The following is a 26,691-nucleotide window of genomic DNA, read 5'->3' as shown; positions in this document are numbered from 1 at the left end:
CTGCCCAATCGATTGGGGTTTAGAGCTCGCTGTGTTAGTGAGTGAGATGATTTCTTGGGGGAAGTTTGGGGTGGGAGTTGGGGGGTATGGGAGTTCAGGCCATGTAATGATGCGCTCGTTATTGTTATCTTGGTTCATTGTTTGTCGCTGTTTCCAACAAATGCACAGGGAGTTTGTCAAATCTGCTGTAGAGCGGAGAGTACACCACACCGAGACATTATACTTACACGATCAGGGAAGGACCCAAAGGATACCTGGGAGGACCTAGGGTAGAACTTTGATGGTCATACACCTGCAGACAAAATTGGACCGGTACATATTATCTCATGGACCGTTAATTGTCTTCTAGATAAGATCAGACGCGCAGCCTTACTTGCATTTGTCCACATCCACCGGCCTGACATGGTTATGCTGCAAGAGACTCATCTCCTAGGGGACCACTTTCCATTTCTGATGGATACAACTCCCTGTGTATTTCTCACCTATTGAATACTTCCCTTTGCGTCAGCATTCAATGGAAATCTTCTTCCTAGCTTCTGCACGTCGACGTCACAATTGCCCACGCGACGCCGTCTGACGTCATACAAGCAATAAGAAGTCTTCACCGACGTCAGTTCCCTTTTCTCTGTGCCATTCGAACAACGGTTATTCTTCGAGGGAGCTACTGTTACTACTCGACGTAGTTACAGTTATTTTTGCTGTTTCTTCTTTGAAAAAAAGATAGAATGTCGCAAAGAAAATCCGGATTCAAGGTCTGCAATGAGTGCGGTGGCAAGATGTCGGTTACGGACCCACATACTGACTGTTTGTGGTGTCTCAGCTCCGACCACGACGTTGACAAATGTGACTCTTGTCAAAGGATGAATCCGAAGGCGTTAAAAGAGCGAGAAGCAAAGCTCTTTTTGGCAAAGTCGAAGAAAAAAGAAAAGCGACATCATCGCAAGTCCTCTTCTCCGAAGTCGCATCGGCGTCATCGTGACTCCTGTCGTCGTCGTGAATCTCGGCGCCGGTCAAGTAGGGAGAGATCGCGTTCGAGGTCGCCTTCAGCTCGACGCCGGAAGACATGGGAAGTGAGTCCCACCATCTCTCCCCAGCCACAGACGCAGTTTGCATCACCGACTTCACCAACTTCGCCGACGTCGCCTGTGAATCCTCCATCGGTGTTTGAGGTTCCTCAGCGTCAGGACTTCTCACCAGCTTCACAGACGCCGGGGCCGGCGCCGATGTCGCCTCAAGCCCAGGCTCCTCAGTACCCGGCTTTCCCAGCCCCAGGAGCCGACAGTTCCGCATTCTTGAATGCGATGTTTACAATTTTTCAGCAGATGGCTCCAGGTGGTGGACCGGCTGGTCCTTCGGGCCCTTTGGCTTTCAACATGGGTGCTCCGGCTCCGTTACGACCAGCACCTTTTATGCCCTTTCTTCCCATGGGAAATGTGGGCTCGGCACCAGCGCCTATAGCGTCACCCTCTCAACCGGTGACGCCGAGTAGATCTGTGGCTCCGGCGCCAGAGGAGTCTCCTGTCCGCCTTTGGCCTCGTACCATGGCGCTGATGGATCCGGCGTCTGAAGGATCCGAGGATCGACCTCAAGCTTCGACGTCTGCTGAAGCCATGTCGACGCCTAGAATTAAGGCCAGGTTACACTCGAGGAGGCTTGCTCTTCGCCTCCTTGAGGAGCAAGAATATCGGAAGCAGGCATTGGAGGAGGGAGAGATTGAGGAATCTCAAGGAGACCTCCATGGTTTAGATACAGCCAGTGGTTTGGACACCTCTCCAGAATGGGACTTAACATCACCTGGAGAGTATACGGAGGAGGCTGCATCATTCCACTCAGTCGTTAAGAAAGCAGCTGATTTTTTGGTCCTTCCTTTGCTTGTGTCTGAACCTAAGCCTAATATTTTAACAGAAGTATTGCATCCTGCTTCAACAGCTGCAGAGCCTCTTCTGCCTTTTAATGAGGCTCTGTTAGATCCAACACTGCAAATATGGAAGAAGCCGGTGTCATCTTCTGCAGTGAACAGATCGGTGGCTCGAAGATATCGAGTGGCTCCTGCTGACCCAGGCTTTCTGTCCAGGCAGCCAACCCCTGAAAGCCTGGTGGTTCAGGCTTCATGTTCATCCCGTTCTGCCCCAGGTTCATTTCCAGCTGTGCCTTCGGACAGAGACTCGAAGAAGATGGACCATTCTTCTAAAAAGGCTTTTTCGTCATGTAGCATGGCTTTAAAATCCACAAATGCTACATGTATTTTGGGAAGATACATTTACGCCCTGATGGACGAAATAAAGTCGTCCCATACTGAAGTGCCTCAAGAGGTGATGAACCTAGTTTCTGATGCTCAAGCAGCGGCAACCCAAGTAATCCAATCTGGACTGGATACGACTGACTCTGTAGCCAGGGCTATGGGTACTGCTGTTGCTACAAGGAGGCAAGCCTGGCTTCGTAGCTCTGGTTTCTCGTCTGATGTACAGTCAACCCTCTTGGACCTTCCCTTCGATGGGGATAAACTTTTTGGCTCCAAGGCGGACTCTGCCCTAGAGAGGTTTAAGGAGAGTAGGGCCACGGCAAAGTCTTTAGGCTTGCAGGCCTCTTCTTCTGTTTCCTCCAGATTTTTTAGAAGGTTTCGGGGGTTTGGTCGTGGTTCCTCCTCCTCCTTTCGAGGCAGATTTCAGCAACAACCCACCTCTGCTCTCTCCTACAGATCGTACAGGGGGAGGGGTAGGGTCCGAACCAGGGGAGCCGCCCAGCAGCACTCTGCCTGTTTCTCTTCCTCTGGAGGGGTGCAGCATGGGAAGCAGCCTTAGTCTTCCACCAATTCCTTCTCATACCACTCCTGTAGGGGGGAGGTTATTGAACTTTCTCCGCAAGTGGGAGGTTATAACATCAGACTCCTGGGTCACCAGCATTGTGGGGAAAGGCTATGACCTTCCCTTTCGGGAGTTTCCTCCCCCCATCCCGCCCCGCCCATCCTACTGTTCAGAAGAGCATCTCCTGTTACTAGAACAGGAGGTTCAAGTCCTCCTTTCAAAAGGTGCGGTGGAGTTGGTTCCAGAGCAGGAGAGGGGTCAGGGTTGTTACTCAAGATACTTCCTGATCCCCAAGAAGGATGGTCGGTTGAGGCCAGTCCTGGACCTGAGGATCTTGAATTGGTTCCTCAAACAGGAGAAGTTCAAGATGCTGACCCTAGCTCAGGTGCTTTTGGCGCTGAACGATGGAGATTGGATGGTGTCTGTCGACTTGCAGGATGCTTACTTTCATATCCCGATACTCAAGTCGCACAGGAAGTATCTCCGGTTTGTGGTGGGGTCGCAGCACTATCAGTTTGCGGTCCTTCCGTTTGGTCTTACTTCGGCACCCCGAGTCTTCACAAAGGTGATGTCGGTGGTTGCGGCAGAGCTCAGAAGGAAGGGGATAGCAGTATTTCCTTACCTGGACGACTGGTTGATCAAAGCCAAGTCACCGGAGCTCGTGTTGCATCACCTACAGTCGACAACCCAGTTGTTGTTCGACCTGGGTTTTTCAGTGAATGTGCCCAAATCTCACCTGGAGCCCTCTCAGCGCCTCCTGTTCATAGGGGCAGTACTGGATACAACATTGAGTCGCGCCTTTCCTCCGCCTCAGCGGATTCAGGACATTCAGGAGTTGGTTCCAATGTTTCAAAGTGGAGCAGTTGTTCCAGTCCTCAAGGTCCTATGTCTGCTCGGTCTGTTTGCTTCTTGCATTCTGCTGGTCACTCACGCACGCTGGCACATGAGGGCTCTTCACTGGTGCCTCCGGAAGCAGTGGTCTCAACACAAAGGGGATCTCGAGGGATCGGTAAAGATCTCCAGGGACGCTGCTGCGGATTTAAAATGGTGGATTGCGGACAGCAATCTTTCCCAAGGAAGGCCGTTCTCGCAACCGCCGCCGGTGACCACAGTAATAACGGATGCTTCCACTCTAGGGTGGGGAGCTCATCTGGGGGACCTGGAGGTCAAAGGTCATTGGTCTCCAGTGGAACAGATGTTTCATATAAATCTGTTGGAGTTGCAGGCAATACGTCTTGCACTCAAGGCCTTCCTCCCTTCCCTTTGCGGTCAGTCGGTTCAGGTCCTGACGGACAATACTACCGCGATGTGGTATATAAACAAACATGGATGAGTAGGGTCGTACCTTCTCTGCAGAGAAGCTCTGCGGCTATGGTCCTGGGCAAGGGACCATCGGATTTGCTTGGTAGTAAATCATCTGGCCGGAGTCTTGAACGTGCGTGCGGACAGTCTCAGTCGGCATTTCTCGACCGATCACGAGTGGCGTCTCCATCCGGATCTAGTCCATCAAATCTTCCAGATGTGGGGGATTCCTCGGATAGATCTTTTTGCCACTCGGGAGAACTCGCACTGCCCGTTGTTCTGCAGCCTCCAGTATCCGGTACAAGGAACATTGGGGGACGCGTTTCAGATGACCTGGCGCGACCAGTTGCTTTACGCGTTTTCCCCCATACCTTTGATTCCTCGGGTTTTGAGGAGAATTCTCCAAGACCGGACCCAAGTCATCTTAATAGCTCCGGATTGGCCGAGAAGGGTATGGTATTCGGATCTTCTCCAACTCTCTCTGTGCCCCCTGCTCTGTCTCCCTCTCAGGGCAGACCTCCTCTCGCAGGGGCAGGTTTTACACCCCCACCTCCAGAGCCTGCACCTTCATGTCTGGAGATTGAACTGGGCAACCTGAGTTCCTTTTCTCTCCCACCTGAGGTAGAGGATGTTATTTTATCGGCCAGGTGACACTCCACTAAATCTATCTATGCTAACAGGTGGGCTAAATTTGTGATATGGTGTGGAGAGAAGCAAATTGATCCCTTGCGTGCCCACTTATCGGATATCTTGTCTTTTGCGTTGTCCCTGGCACAGAGGGGTTTTGCAGTGGCTACAGTCAAGGGATATTTATCGGCCCTGTCAGCCTTTCTATGTCTTCCAGACCAGCCTTCTTTATTTAGATCTCCTATAGTACTAAGATTTTTAAAAGGTCTCATTAATACATTTCCTCCCACTCCTTTCATTATGCCCCAGTGGGATCTTAACCTATTCTTGACTTTTCTTATGGGCTCGCCGTTTGAGCCAATGCATTCTTGCCCTTTAAGATTATTAGTTCTGAAGACTGTTTTCCTTGTTGAATTACTTCAGCAAGAAGAGTGAGTGAACTGCAGGCTCTATCTGTTAAACCCCCATACACATCTTTTTATGGGGATAAGGTGGTGTTGAGGACCAAGGCTGCTTTCCTGCCGAAGGCTGTTTCACCCTTTCATATGGCCCAAACAATTACTCTTTCCTCGTTTTATCCTCCACCTCATCCTTCGAAAGAGGAAGAAAGACTGCACCGATTAGACCCGAGGAGAGCGCTGAGCTTCTACGTGGACAGAACAAAGGATTTCAGGTTGGAGGATCAGCTCTTCATCGGGTACGTGGGAAAGAGGAGAGGAAGGGCAGTCCACAAGAGAACACTCTCCAGGTGGGTCATTCTTTGCATTAAACTGTGTTATTCTCTGGCAAAGAAGCTACCCCATGATGGAATAAGAGCTCATTCCACCAGAGCTAAGTCGGCCTCTTCAGCCTTGGCTAGGGGTGTTCATGTGGTCGACATCTGCAAGGCCGCAACTTGGTCATCCCTCCACACTTTTGCGAAGCTTTACTGCTTGGATTCAGAGGTTAGGAGGGATGGCCATTTTGCACGGTCAGTGCTGCAGGATTTCTTGGTTTGACCATTCAAGCACCCTCCACCGAGTGCGGTACTGCTTTGGGACTCTATTCAATAGGTGAGGAATCCACAGGTAGTTGTATCCATCAGAAGAACGAGTTACTTACCTTCGGTAACAACTTTTCTCGTGGATACATTAGCTACATGTGGATTCCTCACGGTCCCACCCGCCTCCCCGTTGCCTGTCTGGTCTAACCAAGTTATTCTTGGGTGTGCTCCTCTTGGTAGTTGAGGGCTTGTACATATATTGTGTATATATATATTTATGCATTTATTTATTTACTTTAAAAAAAAAATTAGTTTTTGGAATGTTGTTTTTAACTTTGATGTTATTAAATATTGTTATATGATTGATTGTTTCAATGGCCTATTCGTCTTGGGCACGGTAAAAATGTTGGTACTGACGTCGGCACGTCGGCGAGGACCTCTTATTGCTTGTATGACGTCAGACGGCGTCGCGTGGGCAATTGTGACGTCCTCGTCGACGTGCAGAAGCTAGGAAGAAGATTTCCGTTGAATGCTGGCGCAAGCGGAGTATTCAATAGGTGAGGAATCCACAGGTAGCTAATGTATCCACCAGAAAAGTCGTTACCGAAGGTAAGTAACTCGTTCTTTTGGCCCGTAAGGGCTTTGACAGGGTATACCATGCCGGGTTTGTGCATGGCTCTAAGGGCATAGAAATACTGCTCCACCGCTCATTTCCTATGGCGATTACCCAAGTGTAGAGGGATCCACAGGGGCGATATGTGGCCGTGCCTGGAAAAGTTGAGGGCCTCACAATCAATGCCATTAGCAAATACACCTCGCCAGCGGCAGTACGTGGGACTCTAAACGATCTTGCCAACTTGCTCCTGAATCTACCCAGGGGAGTCACCATGTTAGGGGGAGACTTCAATGCAGTTCTCGACCCCAGGCTGGACGTGTCTGGGTCACCATCGGCCCACAGGCAGGCCACGCCGGCTGATTTTTGGGGTGGCTGGCGTCCACAGGGCTATGTGATGCGTGGAGGGTGTGGCACCCACGGCACCGACACTTTACGCACACTTCAGCGGCCCATCATACGCAGTCTAGAATTGACCTTGTGTTCTTACCCGCCACAGATTGCTGCCACCTCACGCACATTGAAATTCTATTTCACGGGATATCTGACCATGTGCTGCTCTGGTTTGTTATGGGGCCTGCTCAGGCGTTGGTCGGCCCTATATGGCAAATGAATGCATGGTACCTGCAGCAGAAACCTTATGCCCAACAGTTGAAGCAGGCATTTCAGGAATATTTCGCCCTCAATGAAGATTCGGTTACGTCGCCAAGAGTCCTCTGGGCCACAGTTAAGGCAGTTATACGGGGACGGCCAGGAGCCTTATCCGCTCCTAAGAGTGTCCCCAGACCCTTCACATTACTCAGCTAGAGGCCCAGGCTATCCAGCTGGAGGCGGAACAGAGTACGCAGCCAAGCAAAGTGGTGGCCAGACAGCTCCTACTGATCTGAGAGGAGATCCGTGACCACTCTCTAGAGGCGGCTAAACACCTTTGGCGAGCGGCCAATGCCAGGGTGTATGGATGGGGGGACAAAAATGGGAATCTGCTGTACTGTTTGGCTTCCCACCATCAGTCCTCTAGAATTATCCCTGATATCTTTAACGCACATAGGGAACCTGTCTCCAAGCTCCAAGAAGTGGTAGACACGTTCGCATCATATTACAAGGAACTATATCAGGCCTCAGCAGTGATTTACTCAGATCATGCCCGCCAATTTTTAACAGACATTCCCCTCCCTGAATTGCCCCCTGCAGAGGCAAAAATACTTGAGGAACCTCTAACAGGTGAAGAAATCGGAGAAGCCATCTCTGCGCTGGGGACGGGTAGGGCTCCTGGGCCCAATAGGTTTCCATCAGAGTATTACAAAGTGTTCCGGGACGACCTGGTGCTGTACCTCGTAGCTTTATATGAGTAAGTAGACCGACAGGGCTCCTTTCCAGAGGGGTTAGATGTCAGCACTATTTTGGTGCTTCCCAAAGCTCAACCACTGTCGCAGCAGTATGCCGATTATAGGCCAATATCTCTTATTAAAAGCAAAGTGAAAATGTATGCCACATTTCTCGCCTCCCATCCTAAAAGGGTGCTACTGCTGATGATTCACCCAGGTCAGTGTGGATTCACGCCTACGATGTTCTGCTTTATATGAGGGAACCCAATGAAACTGGTCCAAGGAGCTTCCACCTTCTGCGCTGTTATGAATAGGCATCTGGGCTCAAAATGAACCCCGCCAAGTCGGTGTTGGTGCCCCTAACTCTGTCATGAAATTGCTATGAATGGCAGGAAGTGGTGCCCATACGCCGGCTGAGCTTTAAATACGTTGGTATATGAGTGGCCCTCCTTCTGGAACTCACATGGACCCTAAACCTGATGCCATTATTATCCCGAAAAAAGGCAGATCTACAAAGATGGCAAGCACTGCCGTTAAACATCCTGGTTCTTGTGGCGTTATATATTTCTGATTTTTATCACACGCCCCTGGCTCCAGGCTCTGGTGAGAGCCACCACCTGGTTCCGCTGGTATGGCGTGAGGCACCGGGTAGACCTACAACACTGCCAGAGGGGGGTTTATGATGGGGGTATGGGTATGGCTAACTCATACCTGTACTACTTAGCATCACAACTCCTGGTGGTGCACGACTGGTTTAATGGGGGGTGGGCGGACCCGGCCTATCAGTTAGAGCTAAACTTGCTGAGATTTTCACGCATTCTAGATCTTCTTTATGGCTCACCGCTTTCCCGAGACATGGATCAAGTGACCCATGATCAAGTGAGCGGTCTTCGGCGAGCAGCTCTGCGACATACCCAATGGAACAAGGTCATCACCCTGCAGATTGCACTGTGGCACAGCAGGTGGCTGTGCGGGTCGGCTGCGCTGGGGTTGGTTTGTGAAATGGGACCTCGTGGGCATTTGGCACCTAGCAGACGTATGGAGGGAGGACACCATGCGATCCTCTCACAATTTGCAATCTGACTTTCTACTGTCCTGCACACAGTTCTTCAAATATCTCCAACTCTGGCATGCCCTGGGCAAGCACTTTTCCCGCACAGACTCAGTACTGGAATACAGTCCACCAGAGGCTAAGCTACTAATGGGTGACTTGGGGAAGAAAGGAGTATCCCAAATCTACAAAATGTTAATTACCAATGCTCCAGGCAACCTAAACAAAATCAGGAACAAATGGGAGGGATGGCTGGGATCCATTGAGGAGACTGACTAGGTGGAAGTGCTAATGGTGCCCAGAACATTGGCGGTGTCCGCGAGACTGCATGCAGTGCAGCTATACTTTTTGTAGGGCTTACCTATCTCCTGACAGACTATATCGGGTGGGGGTTTGCCCCTCCGCTCAATGTCTGCGGTGTGCAAGGGACTCGGCAGACCTCTTTCATATGATTTGGACATGTCCGCTAATACAGGTATACTGTGGAATACTGGGGTAAGATAAATTGCAAATTGAACATTGTGCTGGGAAGGGAGCAACAGCTGTCCCCAAAATTGGTTCTGCTGGGCACGATGGAGGAGCTGGAAGGCACAAGAGCTGACCGCACATTTGTTGGTACGGCCATGCTGGTGGCCAAGCAGCTGCCTGGAACTCTCCCAATGGGCCGTTCCTCCAGAAATTGAGGCGCGGAGTAGTGTGGTGTGCAAACCAAGAAAAGTTGGTTTATGAGGTGAGGGGCTGTCCCCATAAACACAAGAAGGTGTGGGGAGAAATGACTGGGGCTTCTCACGTGAACCAAACATGCATGTGTGTCTCCCTACTGTATAGCAATGTTGTGGATCTGTCATATGGTTAAAAGATATTGTCATTGTAAGTATGACTCTAAGCTGGTTGCGCCAGACCTTACCTGTGCAATGTTTTTCTTCCTCCTTTTCGTGTTGTTCCTTCTTTTTCTTCTTGCAACAAAACCAATAAAAATTGTTTATAAATAAAAAAGCACCTGTTGCAGAGTTCCTTGTGCCTCCAGCAGTTTTCATGCAGCAATAAAAATGTCAAGATAACTCTGGTGATTAATGTTCCTGCTGGCGAAAAATCGAGTTTTGTCTAGTTGTAGTTTGACTCATCATAAAGTAGCGCAGAGGGTTAATATGCCTTCTGCAAACAATGCGCACCATGCAGATCACAGAACTGTATTTTATGTGGATAGCTCAGTAAGTTACTGCTTTTATCACATAAATCCTTTAGTTATTTGCATTCATAAGTTATAATCCTAATATAGAACGGTGACTTGTGAACGGGCATCAAAGCGCTGCATGCAAACTTTATAATATAGGGTAGGCCGCTATGTTTGTCCCCGTCTTTCATTATCTATTCCTAATGTTGCTAGTTTTGGGTGGATATACATTCTCATTAGTATAGCCAACCCCAACCAGCACTTTAAAACAAATGTAATGTAAGTGTGAGAGGAGCTATGGAGAGATGAAGGGATCTGTTGTAGGGTGGCAGTGAGGGAATTCAAGGAGGAGGTAATTGGTGGGGCACCAAAAACTACTGTTCCTCCCGGCGCCTCCAGCGTTAAAGCTGTCACTGTTTGGCATGCGCTATTGCTTAACTCTAAAATGAATAATGAAAAGACTGTTTCTCTGCATGATAGAGTGTTGTTTTCTTACTATACCGTGGGCTTGCATGGATGCACACAGATTTAGGAACGAGAAATGTAATATAAACCACTAGTGCAACACTGTGTACTGTGATTTATTTTTGTGTATCAGATACATTGGCCAGCATACTACTCATAATAAGGTCGACAGAAATGTTTACCTTGTTAAACTTGTTATACTTATTTACAGGGCAATGTGTATCAGAATTCCGCATTTACTGCTATCTGACTCTGGCGTCATTAGTTTTAAGCGTGTCATTTTGTGCCAGTTTTTCTTTTCCATTTAAAGTTTGTGTAATAATCATCCTGGAAGATATCTTTGAATGAAGGATGTAAACTTCTGTTTTTATTGTTGATATAAATGTGCTATGATTGTGCATGAAATAGGATATTTTAATTATCTACCTCTCGCTCCACGTTCATACCTGCGGTGTAATTTCAGTTTTTGTTTTTCAAGGTACCTCTCAAACGCCCTGTCTCTGCTTTCTCTTTCGATGAAGAAAAGTGGAAACGTACAGAAAAAGAGCATGCAAAGGAATCATCAAAGAAGCCAGCTAACAAAAATGTAGACTCAACCGGTAAATATATATATTTTTTTATATCTTTACAGGAATAAAGAAGGTTTTGGGTGGCTTAAGTTTAGCATAATCTTTACTTATTGCATATCTCATTGTACCTTGTGAGTTACTGTATTGTACTGATATTGTAAATGCAAGAAAAACGACTTTTATGCAACTCTCAGTATACCTCACCTACGATATAATCTCAACATCTATCTGCCATTCCAGCCAAGAGAGCGGAATGGAATACTGCTCACTATCCTTGTGCACTAGTTTATGTGGTTGCTAAATCCCATATGGTTCTTTCAATGCATCTCTGTCCAAAGCACCCCATATTTCATGATCTGTTTGTGAGATATTTTGTGTCCATATGAATAGGCTCATGTTCAGCCCAGCCTTGCCCTCTGTATTTTAGTGGAGATACCGCAGTCATAATTGTAAACCTGACCACACCTATTAATGCCTCAATGAGCTTCCATGTAACTCTGCCACTGTTCTTAAAAGTAGACTTGCTTCAATTCTTCTGTTCCACTTTGAAAAACCATATAACCTCAAGAAGTGGACATAATCACAGACTTGATTCAATTATTTTCCAAATATTCCATCCCATTATTTTTATACTTTCCCGCGATACCATGGCGTTAGACATGAATCAGCACTTCTCTTCCTGTACATACCAGTGTCCATCATTCCAGACCTGCCTCATCCTCCAATGTAGTACTAAACAGTCTACACACATTGATATGTTGCTTTTCAATCACGGATACAACACTTCTGTCATTATACCCCAAGTCCCGACCTGTCTTACTTCTTGATATTTTCATACTGACTGCTTTCCATTTTGTATTTGTATCCTGTCTGTCCCATACATATCTGTGTCCCATTGTAATTCTCTCTGCATTCCTTGGTTACGGCTGTGCAGTGCTTACTTTGTGCTTGTTGTTTCCGGTGCTGAGCACCGGCACTTATTTTTGAAGGCCGGGGCTTATTCTTCTGCCTCAAGCATTAGCTGCAAGCAAAAGACACAAATGGGAAAGACGGAAGAAGGAAAAACTAAAAAGCGCCATAAAGGGAGGAAGTAGAAAGTTGCAGGATGAGCTACAGGGGCAGGGGTGGCCGTAAATGGATTGAAAAGGCCCGAGATGGCTTCAGGATTAGCTGCCTCAGTATTCAGTGCTGGCAGATTTAATTACAGCAGCCTCGTGTTTAAGAGGAGGGCTTTGAGCACCGCACCTCTTTATTTACAAATTAAGCACTGCGGCTGTGCCAATAATTTTTTTTATTGAATTTGAAGGCCCAGAGAAGTTGAGCTGTCTCTTTCCTCTGTGTGTGGCTAAATTTCAGGAATGGATAAGCTAGTGAAACTATTATTCTCCTAGATATGTAGCATTGTTAGCTCATCTGTGTGCCCAGAGAAAGAAGTAACCTGGGCAATGAGCTGATAACATCATAGCTTGTAATGGGCGTTCTGCGTTGCACCTGCTTATCTACCACGCTGCCTATTTGAGGATTTGTAGAGCCTTTTTTTTAAAGATTGCTGTGTCCTGGTTCTTTGTTCTACATGTAAGGCTGCACTTCGTTACCATTACAACAGGCATGGATTTGACTGAACCCCAGGGAGTCAGTCTTTACTGATGAGACCGTGACCAGCTAATTTGCAGGAGAGGATGCGGCTCAAGTAGCAGACAGCAAGGGTTCAGTGAGAAGACTGGCTGTTCTTCATAGGCAGAAAAGGAGCAGCAAGCATCTGTAATAGACATTTAGCTTTAATGAGGTGTCTTCCCCTATTCTTCAAGTATTGAGAAGAGGAATGGAGTCAGAAATGCTGACCTCCCCATGGTGCAAAGGAGAACAGCAGTGACCTATCCTGAGCTGTCAAGTGCGCACGAGAGGAGGACTGCAGAGCTGTAGCCACAGAGAATGTTGGAGCACGATGCTGGAAGAAGTGGTCAAACCACATATGGACCTGTTCTGCTTTCCTTCTTATCTCATAACCAAGCTTACAGAACCTCTCTGGAATGCACTTCTGAGTTTAAAGAAGACATTTATTGTTATTAATTCCCCACCCACAAGTTCCTGAGAGACGAAATTAGTAGATTGGAAGCACACATTCAAAAGTAGTCGCAGCAATGAAAGCAAAATATATCAAAGTACTTCTCAGTTGCAATGTACACAGCAAATATAGGTGAAGACGTTTACTATAGCGTAACTTCAAAGCAAAGCATAAAAGTCAATATTCATCACCGTAGGGCCTATAGCTCAGCTTCATCTTTCTGGGGTCTGCAATTTGATGACTCCGGTCAACTGCGAGAAAGAGATTCTCTACCCAAACTGGAAACAGGCAACTGACGTCTAGTTCCTGTCTGAAGTCAAGCAGATTTAATCTAGCTCTCTGTAGCCCAGAGTCATCCTTAAAAACAAACTCAGTGTGAGAGCTGAAGAACCTTGGAGAGAGGCCAATTCTCCTGAGCTCCCCGTTCTCAGACTGGATTGCGAGGTAAACACAAAATCTACATGCTCTTATCAGCTAAGGTCTGGTGTGAAGAAAACAGCTTGGTCCATCTTGTGGAAAAACACAGCTTGGAAAAACACAGCTCATCTGCAATGTCTCAACTGCAATGTCCAACCCCACGTTAAAGCCAATAGGCAGCTAACCTAAATATCAAATGTAATGCCTAATGTCATGTCAAAGCCAATAGGCAGCTAAACTAAATACAGAATGTAATGGCTAATGCCATGTCAAAGCCAATAGGCAGCTAAACTGAATGTCTATTGCCATGTCAAAGCCAATAGGCAACTAAACTGAATACAGAATGTAATGGCTAACTCCATGTTAAAGCCAATAGGCAGCTAAACTGAACAAAACATAAAGGGGGTCATTACAACATTGGCGGTAAAAGCCGCTTACCGCCGTGCAGAAGACCGCCAATACACCGCCGCGGCCGCGGAATTCCGCCACAGCTATTATGACCCACAGCACGGAATACGCCGAAATTCAGACACCCACACAAGTCCGCCACACCAAAGGTCAGTGATAAACTGGCAAAAACAATTCCTCCACCGTCATGCCAACAGAAACACGCCCATGCTATCACGACCCACGAATCCACGCAGCGGTCTTTCAACCGCGGTATTCCATTGGCGGTACACACCGCCGCTCTCACAATACACACACATCTCCAAAACACCGCCACATTGGACAATTCCAAATACACACACCTGATACACATACAAACACCACTCCCACACACCCAACACAATATAAAACACACACCCACATCACCCACAAACCCCTACGACCAAAAACTATAGACAAAGGCGACAGACAGAGACCACAGCAGTAGACAACCCCACCACACAGCGGCACACAACACCATCACCCATACAACATCCACGCTCAAAACACGCCACACCACCCCACACATCACCTACACCACCCCATGGCACGCCAAAGACACCCCAGGTTTTCCGAGGGGAGCTCAGGGTCATGGTGGAGGAAATCGTACGGGTAGAGCCACAGCTATTTGGATCACAGGTGCAGCACACCTCCATAGCCAGGAAGATGGAGCTATGGCGAAGAATCGTCGACATGGTCAACGCTGTGGGACAGCATCCAAGAAATCGGGAGGACATCAGGAAGGGGTGGAACGACCTACGGGGGAAGGTGCGTTCAGTGGTCTCCAGACACAACATCACGATTCAGCGGACTGGCGGCGGACCCCCACCTCCTCCGCCACAACTAACAACATGGGAGGAGCAGGTCTTGACCATCATGCATCCAGAGGGCCTCGGAGGAGTCGGTGGAGGAGTGGACACTAGTAAGTCAAATCTTAACTATCATATCCCCCACCCTACCTGCATGCTATCACACACCCCCACCCTCACCCCCTCCCCTATCACTCCAACTCCTCACTAATGTACTAATAACACAAACCACACATCCCAACACCAAGCCCTGCATGACACAACTAAGCATGGACACCCATCACTAAAGCATGCTCACTGCACATACCCATAACACCCCCCCAACCATCATCACACAAGCCCCCACACAGGAATGCTTGCACTGGGGTACACGCACACCCACCCATTGCACACCAAGACACACACACATGCAATAATCATGCTCTTATACCCCTGCAGGACCACTACATAACGTCACCACACAGGAGGGTCCAGACATCTCCACTCCACCCACAGAAGAGGCCCACAGTGACGACAGCAGCTCTGGCCAACTGGATCCAGATGACCATCCCGGACCATCGTGGGCCTCGGGACAGTCGGTTACCCTTGCACAGGCACAGCCCAACACTGACCTTCCACCCTCTGGTAACACCAGCACAGCACCCACCCAGCGGGCCCATACCTCCGTCCCCAGGACACTTCAATCAGCTGTGTGTCCACCACTACAGGGAACCCAGGATAACCCACCACCCTAACAGCAACAGGGACCTGGGGGCAGTGGTAGTGGGCACACGGTCCAGGGGACGGAGGCACAGGAACACAGGGGAACTGGGAGGGCTGCTGTGCGACAGGGGGTGGACAGGCCAAGGGAACCCACTCTCCACGAAGCCCTCTCCTCCATCATGGGAGTATACCACCACTCCCAGGAGACGATGGCTACGGTCCTGGCCAAGTTTCAGGAGACCCAGCGCATGCAGGAGGAACAGTATTTGGGGTTCAGGGAGGAACTCAGAACCATCAGCTCCGCCCTGGGCACCATCGTAGGGGTGCTGAAGGACATACAAAAGACCATGAGGGACACCGTGGCACTCCAAGGGGCCCCTGACACTAGTCTGGACGATGAACTGCCCACCACCTCCGCCGGCGCTAGTGGACAGGACGCCCCGCCACAGGACCACCACACCAGCACCCCACCCCCTGCAGACGGACAACCACCCCGCAAGCGGTCCCTGAGATCCAGGAACAGGACAGAGCAAGATGGCAAGACCCCCTCCAGGAAATGAGACCACCCTGATTGTCATCCCACTGTCCCACTTTGTTACCCTGTCCAGATTGGAACTGCCCCCCTCCACTTCCTATGCCCATATGGGCAGTGCACCTGTGAGACTAATAGATTGGACTCTGCCATGGACATTCCTCCACCATCACCCATCACCATTTTGCCACGCCCTCCAATAATTAGCAATTCAATAAACACCCTTGAACCACAAAACAATCTGGAGTCAGTCTGTGATTTTGAAAATGTGTATTAGCAATGACAGTGACAAAATGCGTTTTCAAATGTAATGCCAACATACCTATGTCACACATCACAAGTCCATGAAGGATGCAAGCAGATGACACACGTTGTTAACCACACCTGTGAAACCATAATGGAAATGTACAACTCAGTTACCAAATACTGCTTCTAATTGACAGACAGGATAGAGGTAGAAGTGTGAAAGTGAATGTAATAGTAAAAAAAAGTGTTCTCACCTGCGTGTCACTGGAAATATTGCTGTATGACTGATTCCCTGTTGTCTATGTCTTCTTCCTCAGCTTCCTCCTCATCACTGTCCACAGGCTCCACAGCTGCCACAACACCGTCATCTGGACCATCCTCCTGCAGGAAAGGCACCAGGCGTCGCAAAGCAAGATTGTGAAGCATCGAGCAGGCGATGATGATCTGGCACACCTTCTTTGGTGAGTAGAATAGGGAACCACCTGTCATATGGAGGCACCTGAACCTGGCCTTCAGGAGGCCGAAGGTGCGTTCGAACACCCTCCTAGTCCACCCATGGGCCTCATTGTAGCGTTCCTCTGCCCTGGTCCTGGGATTCCTCACTGGGGTCAGTAGCCATGACAGGTTGGGGTAACCAGAGTCCCCTAATAGCCACACACGGTGCCTCTGGAGTTGACCCATCACATATGGGATGCTGCTATTCCGCAGGATGTAGGCATCATGCACAGAGCCAGGGAACATAGCATTTACCTGCAAGATATACTGGTCTGCCAAACATACCATCTGTACATTCATCGAATGATAACTCTTCCGGTTCCTGTACACCTGTTCACTCCTACGGGGGGACCAGAGCTACATGGGTGCCATCAATAGCACCTATGATGTTGGGGATATGTCCCAGGGCATAGAAGTCACCTTTAACTGTAGCCAAATCCTCCACCTGAGGGAAAACGATGTAGCTCCTCACGTGTTTCAGCAGGGCAGACAACACTCTGGACAACACGTTAGAAAACATAGGCTGGGACATCCCTGATGCCATGGCCACTGTTGTTTGAAATTATCCACTTGCAAGGAAATGGAGCACTGATAGCACCTGCACTTCAGGGGGTATTCCTGTGGGATGGCGGATTGGTGAGATCAGGTCTGGCTCCAACTGGGTACACAGTTCCTGGATTATGGCACGGTCAAACCTGTAGGTGATGATCAAATGTCGCTCCACCATTGTTAACAGGTCCACCAGCGGTCGGTACACCAGAGGATTCCGCCATCTCCTCAAATGTCCCAGCTGACGGTGCCTAAGAAGGACAACAGCGACCACAGAGTCAACAAATTCTCAGGTATGTACCCACAGCTACATAGAACACGACACCAAATACAAAACTGTTCCTGTATGTGTGTTGAGTGTAGGCCTAGGTATGTGTGACGCAGTAGTAAATGAAGCCATGTGGGCCCCTGAAATGGCGGCTGCCTGACCTCTAAACTGGGACAATGGGATGTGAGGTAACTGCGCTGGCGTTGTACACTGTCGCGGTAGGCGGTCGTAGACCGCGGCGCAATGCTGCATTGGTTAACATTGGACCCTATGGGTCCCAGGAGCCAATGATGAAGTGCGCCGGTGGTGATGATACGCACTGCCGCGGACGTGACCGCCATTTTCTATCTGTTCAATCACTCGATACCTGATCTTCAACAGGAGAGGACCTACACTGCAAGTGCTGCTGTGACCTCGGTCTGGAAGAGACAATGGCTGCTGCATCTGGGGAATGGGCCCCTGCCTTCACTGCTCAGGAGTTGGAGAAGCTCGTGGACGGGGTCCTCCCCCAGTACACGCTACTCTACGGTCCTCCAGACCAACAGGTAAGTACACAGGGAGCACGTTGTATGGGCTATGCTGGGTGGAGATGGCTTCTTCTTCCCCTGTACATGTCATGTAAGTCAGCGCCCACCAGAAGAAGGACATTTGGCGTGCCATCGCCAAGGACGTCCGGACCCTGGGGGTCCCCCAGATACGGGGCACCCGCTGCCGTAAAAGATGGGAGGACATTCGCCGCTGGAGCAAGAAGACGGCGGAGGCTCAGCTGGGGATGGCCTCCCAACGTGGGAGGGGTGCCCGTCGCACCATGACCCCCCTGATGTTCCGGATCCTAGCGGTGGCCTACCCTGAGTTGGATGGGCGCTTGAGGGCATCACAGCAGACACAAGGGGGTGAGTACACTCTCATTCTGTGGACTTTGCGTGCAGTTGAGGGGTCTGGGTGGGGGAGGAGGGCTGTGGGTGTCCCTAGGCCAGGGCGAGTAACGGAGGCTAGGACCCTTCGTAAGGCATGGCCCTATGGGCCCCCACCCCACCTCTGTAGAGTGCCAAGTACAGGTATACATGCCCCTGTGTCATCTATGTGGACAGATGACATTCATAGCCATGTAGGCCATATCCCAGGAATTGCATCTGTAGAGGCCAAGAGCACGGCGTAGTGCAGGGGGCAGCTGTGTCTGTATTGTCCGCCAACTGTAGCGGTAAGCCATGCACTCAACCTGTCTTTCTTCTGTCGTTCCCCCCCTTTTTGTGCTCTCCCTGTTCTTTTGTGTATCAGCATCATCAGGCAGAGGTACAGTGGCACCGGAGCACGAGGGAGGTGCATCCCACATGGCCATGGAGGGCCACACCACAGACTCTGAATACACCAGTGGGACGGAGGGCGAGGGGAGCTTCACGTCGGTCACCGGATCACCAAACAGCGACACGGACTCATCCGCCGATGGGAGCTCCTTTGTGGTGGCGGCACCATCTGTGCCCCCCACTTCTACAGGTACAGCCGCCACCCCCCCTACCAGCACCGCCCTTCCAGCAGCCCCTCAGCCTTCGCTCCGTGCCTGCTCACCCAGGAGGGTGGGCATCACCTTTGCTCCAGGCACCTCAGCCCCTGCCCCTGTCACCCCTGCTGCCCTCAGTGAGGAGGCCATTGACCTCCTCAGGTCACTCACTGTTGGGCAGTCTACCATTGTGAATGCCATCCAGGGTTTAGAAAGGGAGTTGCAACACACTAATGCATTCCTGGAGGGCATTCATTCTGGTCAGGCTGCCCATCATCGATCCCTGCAATCTCTGGCCTCAGCACTGATGGCAGCCATTGTCCCTGTGTCTAGCCTCCCCCCTCCAACTTCCTCCACCCAGACCCAATCCCCTGTACCCCAGCCTATCCCAACCACACCATCAGACAAGCATGCACACACCTCAACACACAAAAGTAGCTCAGGCAAACATAGGCACTACACATCCCACAGGCACTCACACAAGCATCACCCACATACAGACACACCAACATCCACTGCCTCCACTGTGTCCCCCTCGTCTCCCTCCTCCCTCGCAGTGTCGTCTACACTCTCACCTGCATGCACTACATCTACAGGCACTAGGACACGCACCAGAACACCCAGCACCACACCCCTCTCACCTGCACTCACCACCACCACTACCATTTACACGTCCCCTGTGTCCACTCCCAGTGTGTCTGTGACGCCCCTTCCCAAAGTACACAAACGCGGGCACCCACACACCCAACATCCATCCACCTCACAACAGCCTCCAGTACCTGCACCTGCACCCAAATCACCTAAAGTTACACCTCCTACAACCACCTCCTCTTCCTCCACTCCCAGACCCCCTCCAGCTACCCATCCCAGTGTTCGTCAGAAACTCTTCCTCAGCAACGTTGACCTCTTTCCCACCACCCCCACCCCACCGATTCATAGGTCCCGTAGTAGCACCTCAGCCAAAAAAAGTCCGGTACCAGTGGTGCGTGTTAAACGTCTGTGGAGTGCACCGGCCACCAGGGCAGCCAGTGTGACACGGAGCCAAAGCACTGCCAGGCCACCCCCTGTAAAGCACCTTAAGTTGGAAAGTGCCCGACGGGAGAGGGTGAAGACACCTGCTGGCAAAACAGCTCAGAAGGGTCCCGGGGGGAGTGCCGAGTCAGATGTGACTCCTCCCAAGGTGGTGAAGGGGCAGAAGAAGTCTCCAAAGTCTGGTAAGAGCAGCACAGCAGAGAAAGCCGCCATCCTCCCCGCCGGCCGGGACGCCACCACCAGCACTATCGTCACTGGTCCGGAGACCACCGCCAGAGTCAGTGCCCAGGAGGGCAGCAGTATCGTCACTGGTCCGGAGACCACCGCCAGAGTCAGTGCCCTGGAGGGCAGCAGTATCGTCACTATTCCGGAGACCACCGCCAGAGTCAGTGCCCCTGGTCCGGAGACCACCGCCAGAGTCAGTGCCCTGGAGGGCAGCAGTATCGTCACTGGTCCGGAGACCACCGCCAGAGTAAGTGCCCTGGAGGGCAGCAGTATCGTCACTGGTCCGGAGACCACCGCCCTGGAGGGCCCTGGCAGGCACAGCCCCGCTGGGCACTGAGGGACCGTCATGCCACACACTGCTGCACAGGTCAGAGACAGCAAAGCAAGCACCGCTGAACAGGGCAAAGACCGCCATGGCAAAGCACCACTGAACAGGTCAGAGAAAGCAAAGGCAAGCACCGCTGAACAGGGCAAAGACCGCCATGGTGAAGACCGCTGAACAGGGCAAAGACAGCCAAATCAAGCATCGTTAGCCCATGTGCAGCTGGGACAGTGACGGAACTGGGACCATCACGGGGAGCGTGATGCACTCTGGGCACCTTTCCCCCTCCAGAACCAGTGGAGACCTGCATCCACTCTGTCTGTCCTTCACAGGATGAAGCACTCTGGGCACCATTCCCCCTCCAGAACCAGTGGAGACCTGCATCCACTCTGTCTGTCCTTCACAGGATGAAGCACTCTGGGCACCAGTCCCCCTCCAGAACCAGTTGAGAGACTGTGGCTTTGCACTTCACAGGATAAAGCAGTGGGCAACCCACCCACTGTAGAGACTTGAGAGACTGTGGCTTTGCACTCCCCAGGATAAAGCAGTGGGCAAACCACCCACTGGAGTGACTTGAGAGACTGTGGCTTTGCACTCCCCAGGATAAAGCAGTGGGCAACCCACCCACTGTAGAGACTTGAGAGACTGTGGCTTTGCACTCCCCAGGATAAAGCAGTGGGCAACCCACCCACTGTAGAGACTTGAGAGACTGTGGCTTTGCACTCCCCAGGATACATCAATGGGTATGGAGCCCTGTCGTGGATCTGGCGTGGTGCTGTAATCCGGCTGAGGTGCCCCCTCGTTCCCTTCCCCCTGAGGTGCCTGTTGTATTTCTATCTGATGCCCCTGCAGTGTTCTCTCTGTTTGTGGACAGGTATCTAGTGTGGGCCTCGCCCATGCATTGTGGGCCCAGTGGTCCACGGACATTGATATGTGCATACCTGCAGTACTAATCGTGATGTATGATTTTTAGAATGTTTATAAATATCTGTATATATTTGGTTACTGTATTTGGATACATTACAGTGTTTGAACTGATTTCCTTTTGTCTTTGCATTCTTCCGGGGGGTGGGTTGTGGGTTGTTACTGTGCTGTTTGGAAATGCATTGGTGTGTGTGTTGTAGTGGGTGAGGGTCGGGTTGGGGGTGTTGCGTGTGTGTGTCCCTGACTTTTGCCTCCCCTATGTCGTAGGTGCAGTACTCACAGTTGTCTTCGGCGCCTACGTTGCTGGTGTTCGTAGAGGAGCAGGAAGACAAGCGCAGGGAGTATTTGTAGTTCCGGGTCCATGGTGGCCTCCTTCCTTGTGGAGTGTGTTGAGGTGAGCGTTATCCCATTGTAAGAGCTGTTTCCGTCGTGTTTTTGTTTCTGCCACGGTCATAATTCCCTTTTTTTGTCCGCCGACCTGTTTGTGGTATTACCGCAGCTTTAACACCGTCCGCCAGGGTTGTAATGACCCCCATAATCTGCTACTGGTGAACATTGAGCATCTATTATGCGCAGTGGTGAAACACAAAGTCATTGGTCAAACACAATTAATAGCATCACATTCCACCCTATGACCAATTAATTTTTGTTTCACATACCTCTTATTTCAAACAAAAACATCAACACAAAAAACATTATAAGCAAATCAGATTTGAATGATCAAAGCAATCACTGTAAAGCAATGGAAGTGGATTAACATATTGAGCTCATAACCTTTCAAATCAGATACATCTACACAGAAAAGAATGAAACTTATATACTCTGATTCAACAGTGTCTCTAAAATAGCAATTTGATGTAGCATGAGTTCTACTCATGTAAAGGTGCACGGTCCACCTGAAAGGTTTGCTGGCGAAAGTCAGAGTTCCACACGAAAAAACACAGACAGTTAACTGTTAAGGTTGCTTAGTTCCAGTGGAAGAATGTAATCAAACAAGTTGAACTTGAACTGAAGGCGCCAGTTGCGCAAAATGGATCTATGGGGTTTGTACTTTACTCAATCAGGTTCAGGTTGGGGGTTTGGTCTCTTCCCCGACCCCACACGCACACACCCGAAAGGGAGACCACACAGCACACTCATGGTCAGTGGCGAAACGTGGTAGGATCTGCAAAAGAAAAAAGTATGATTTTTCTTGCAAATAACATTTGTCATCTGAAATGTGCCCTTCCTCTTCCTTTCCCTGTTTTATAATCAGCAGGACGTTTTTAGGGCCCTTTGTTATAATTTCTGCAGGGTCTGGAGGGTCACTTGGGGCAGCACTGAGGTTTTTATCTGCTGCACCACACCTTCCCTTTCCTTGCACTGTCAGAAGGGCTGGGGAAGACTCCTTCTTTACCAAACCTCCATTCACTGCACTTTTGACAAGTTGGGCCATTCTGTCTCCAATTTGTATGAATGAATCAGATTATTTTCTAGTTATCAGCATAATTTTGATTTCTCCTTGGTAATCTGCAGCAATCACTCGCCCTAAAACCTGATCAATTTGCCATATCTGTCCTTGTAACTTTCCTCTCTCCAACTGCTCTGTGACTGCTTGTGGGACAAATTACTCTTGTGCGTGCTGCACAGTTTTTATCAAACCTAGGGGAATGTGCATCTTTCTATTCTGATGGATACAACTACCTGTGGATTCCTCACCTGATGAATACTCCCATGGCGCCAGCATTTGACGGAAATCTTCTTACTAGTCTCTGCACGTCGACGAGGACGTCACTCTAGCCCACGCGACGCCGTCTGACGTCATACAGGAAATAAGAAGTCCTCGCCGACGTGCCGATGACAGTTCCCTTTTTTCCGTGCATTCGAAACGGTTATCTTCGAGGGAGTTACTGTTACCTTCGTGGTTACAGTGTATTGTCTGCTGCGTAGTCTTCTCTGCGGTAACAATGTCTCAGAGGAAGTCGGGTTTCAAGCCCTGTCGAGAGTGTGGGGGCAAGATGTCAGTTACAGATCCTCACTCCGACTGTCTATGGTGTTTGAGCTCCGACCACGACGTCTCGACTTGCGATTCATGTCAACACATGAATCCGAAGGCCCTCAAAGAGCGCGAGGCCAAGTTATTCATGGCAAAGTCAAAGAAGAAGGAGAAACATCATAAGAAGTCTTCTTCGCCAAGGTCTCACCGGCGTCATCGAGACTCCCGGCGCCGTAGAGACTCACGACGTCACTCCAGCAAGGAGTCTCATTCGAGGTCACCTTCGGCTCGGCGTCGGAGGACTTGGGAGGTCAGCCCCACGGTCACGCCGCATCCATCGACGCCGTTGCCCTCTCCGGCGTCACCGACTTCACCTGGTCAGACGTCAGTGATTGAGGTGGTGCAGCCTCTTGTGTTTTCTCCGGCGTCGCAGACGTCGAGGCCGGCGTCGGGGTCGCCCTCGATCCAGGCACCCCAGTATCCGGCTTTTCCCACTCCTGGAGCCGATAGTACCGCGTTTCTTAATGCGATGTATACCATCTTTCAGCAGATGGCTCCAGGAGCTGCTCCGGCTGGTCCTTCGGGGCCCTTGGCCTTTTCGTTGGGTGATCCTGCGCCTCTTCGGCCGGCACCCTTTATGCCCTTTCTCCCTTTTGGGAATGTGGGCTCGGCGCCGGTGCCGGCGTCGGCGGCCGCTCCGGTGGCTTCGGATGTTTCGGCCCCGGAGGTTGCCCCTCCGTCGAAGTCAGGATTTTGCCCTGTGACTCCGGTTGGTCCATCGGCTCCAAGACCTCGTCCTCCGGCTCCTGCCTCGGCGCCGAAGCTGCCTGTGGCGCCGGACGCGGCGTCAGATGCTTCTGGAGATCGACGCCGTTCTTCGACGTCGGCGGAGGCCATGTCGACTCCGCGTATCGAGGAGAGACTTCATTCGAGGAGGCGTGCTCTCCGTCTTTTAGAAGAGCAAGAGTACCAGCGAGTCCTAGAGGAGGGAGAGATTGAGGACTCTGGAGACGGACTGCATGGTCTGGATACAGCCAGTGGGCTGGACACTTCCCCTGAGTGGGACCTTTCATCTCCAGGGGAATATACGGAGGAGGCTGCTTCCTTTCATGCTGTGGTGAGGAAGGCAGCGAGCTTTTTGGACCTGCCTTTGCCGGTGGCAGAGGCGAAGCAGAATTTGCTGACAGAGGTATTGCATCCGGCCTCTGCTGCAGCTGAGCCTCTCTTGCCATTTAATGAGGCTTTGCTGGATCCGGTGTTGGAGGTGTGGAAGAAGCCGGTGTCTTCCTCGGCCGTTCATAGGGCTGTGGCCAGGAGGTATCGAGCTGCACCATCTGACCCTGGCTTTCTCTCTAGACACCCTACGCCGGAGAGCTTGGTGGTGCAAGCCTCCTGTTCCTCAAAGTCAGCGCCTGGTTCCTTCCCGACGGTGCCTGGAGACAGAGACTCCAAGAAACTGGATGCGCAGTCCAAGAAAATATTTTCGTCATGCAGTTTGGCGTTGAAGGCCACCAACGCCACGTGCATTCTGGGGAGGTACATCCATGCGCTGATGGATGATATTTCGTCTTCATTCATGGAGCTTCCCCAGGGTCTTTTGGATGTGGTCTCGGACGCCCAGGCTGCCGCGACCCAGATTATCCAGTCTGGGCTGGACACGACCGACTCGGTGGCCAGGGCGATGGGCACGGCTGTGGTGGCAAGAAGACAGGCCTGGCTCCGAAACTCAGGGTTCTCTGCGGATGTGCAGTCGACCCTGCTGGACCTCCCGTTTGATGGGGACAGACTGTTTGGAGCCAAGGCAGATTCAGCCTTGGAACGATTTAAGGAGAGCAGAGCCACAGCCAAATCGTTAGGACTGCAAGCTCCTTCTTCCTCTGCCTCTTCTAGAATTTTCAGGAGGTTTCGGGGATTTGGGCGTGGCTCTTATTCCTCTTCCTTTCGGGGGAGGTTCCAGCAACCCGCCTCTTCCCTCCCCTATAGGTCATTTAGAGGGAGGGGGAGGGGTGGGGTCCGTACCAGAGGAGCCTCTCAACAGCACTCTGCCTCTTCCTCGTCCTCTGGAGGGGTGCAGCAGGGGAAGCAGCCTTAGGCTTCCACCGTTTCCCACTCACTCCTCTCTTGTAGGGGGGAGATTACAGCGTTTTCTCCACAAGTGGAAGTCTATCACAACGGACACTTGGGTTCTCGGCATTGTGGGAAAAGGCTACGCCCTTCCCTTTCGGGAGTTCCCGCCCCTCATCCCGCCCCGCCCATCTTATTGTTCAGAAGAACACCTCCTGTTGCTAGAACAGGAGGTTCAAGTCCTCCTTTCAAAGGGCGCGGTAGAGTTGGTCCCAGAGCAGGAAAAGGGTCGAGGTTGTTACTCAAGATACTTCCTGATTCCCAAAAAGGATGGTCAGTTGAGACCAATCCTGGATCTGAGGATCTTGAATTGGTTCCTCAAACAGGAAAAGTTCAAGATGCTTACCCTAGCACAGGTGCTTTTGGCGTTGAACAAGGAAAATTGGATGGTGTCTGTCGACTTGCAGGATGCTTACTTTCATATCCCGATACTCAAGTCGCACAGGAAGTATCTCCGGTTTGTGGTAGGGTCGCAGCACTATCAGTTTGTGGTCCTCCCGTTTGGTCTTACTTCAGCACCCCGAGTCTTCACAAAGGTGATGTCAGTGGTTGCGGCGGAGCTCAGAAGGAAGGGGATAGCAGTATTCCCTTACTTGGACGACTGGTTGATCAAAGCCAAGTCCCCGGAGCTTGTGTCGCATCATCTGCAGTCAACAACCCAGTTGTTGTTCGACCTGGGCTTTTCGGTGAACGTGCCCAAATCTCACCTGGAGCCCTCTCAGCGCCTCCTGTTCATAGGGGCAGTACTGGATACAACATTGAGTCGAGCCTTTCCTCCGCCTCAGCGGATTCAAGATATTCAGGAATTGGTTCCAATGTTTCGAAATGGAGCGGTAGTTCCAGTCCTCAAGGTCCTTCATCTGCTCGGTCTGTTCGCCTCCTGCATTCTGTTGGTCACGCATGCTCGCTGGCACATGAGGGCTCTTCAGTGGTGCCTCCGAAGGCAGTGGTCTCAACACAAGGGAGATTTAGAAGGTACTGTCAAGATCTCCAGAGATACTGCTGTGGAATTGAAGTGGTGGATTGCGGGCAACAATCTTTCACAGGGGAAGCCGTTCGCGCAGTCGCCACCAGTGGCCACGGTAATAACGGATGCCTCCACCCTAGGATGGGGAGCTCATCTGGGGGATCTGGAGATCAAAGGGCTTTGGTCTCCAGAGGAACAGGTGT

At 50.8% G+C, this 26,691-nt stretch overlaps 1 protein-coding gene across 4 annotated transcripts in view; it reads left to right on the top strand.

Annotated features, from left to right (window-relative positions):
• LOC138259209 (zinc finger protein 436-like) overlaps nt 1-26,691 on the top strand; it is a 77,133-nt gene that overhangs the window by 21,110 nt on the left and 29,332 nt on the right. For 3 of the 4 annotated variants that reach the window (XM_069206785.1, XM_069206784.1, XM_069206783.1), the window contains exon 2: nt 10,822-10,942. Coding sequence is in view for 2 of the 4 variants with exons in the window: in XM_069206783.1 (XP_069062884.1) it covers nt 10,822-10,942 (121 nt within the window). In the remaining 2 variants the exon portion in view is untranslated. Of the gene's footprint in view, nt 1-10,806; nt 10,943-26,691 lie in introns of all 4 variants that reach the window. The other variant, XM_069206782.1, reaches the window with a different exon arrangement.

The sequence above is a fragment of the Pleurodeles waltl genome, chromosome 9, assembly GCF_031143425.1.
Source record: "Pleurodeles waltl isolate 20211129_DDA chromosome 9, aPleWal1.hap1.20221129, whole genome shotgun sequence".
In the NCBI taxonomy this organism is placed as follows: Eukaryota; Metazoa; Chordata; class Amphibia; order Caudata; family Salamandridae; genus Pleurodeles; species Pleurodeles waltl.
Note: the sequence above shows the minus strand (reverse complement) of the source record. Positions and strands in the feature narration are given on the sequence as shown.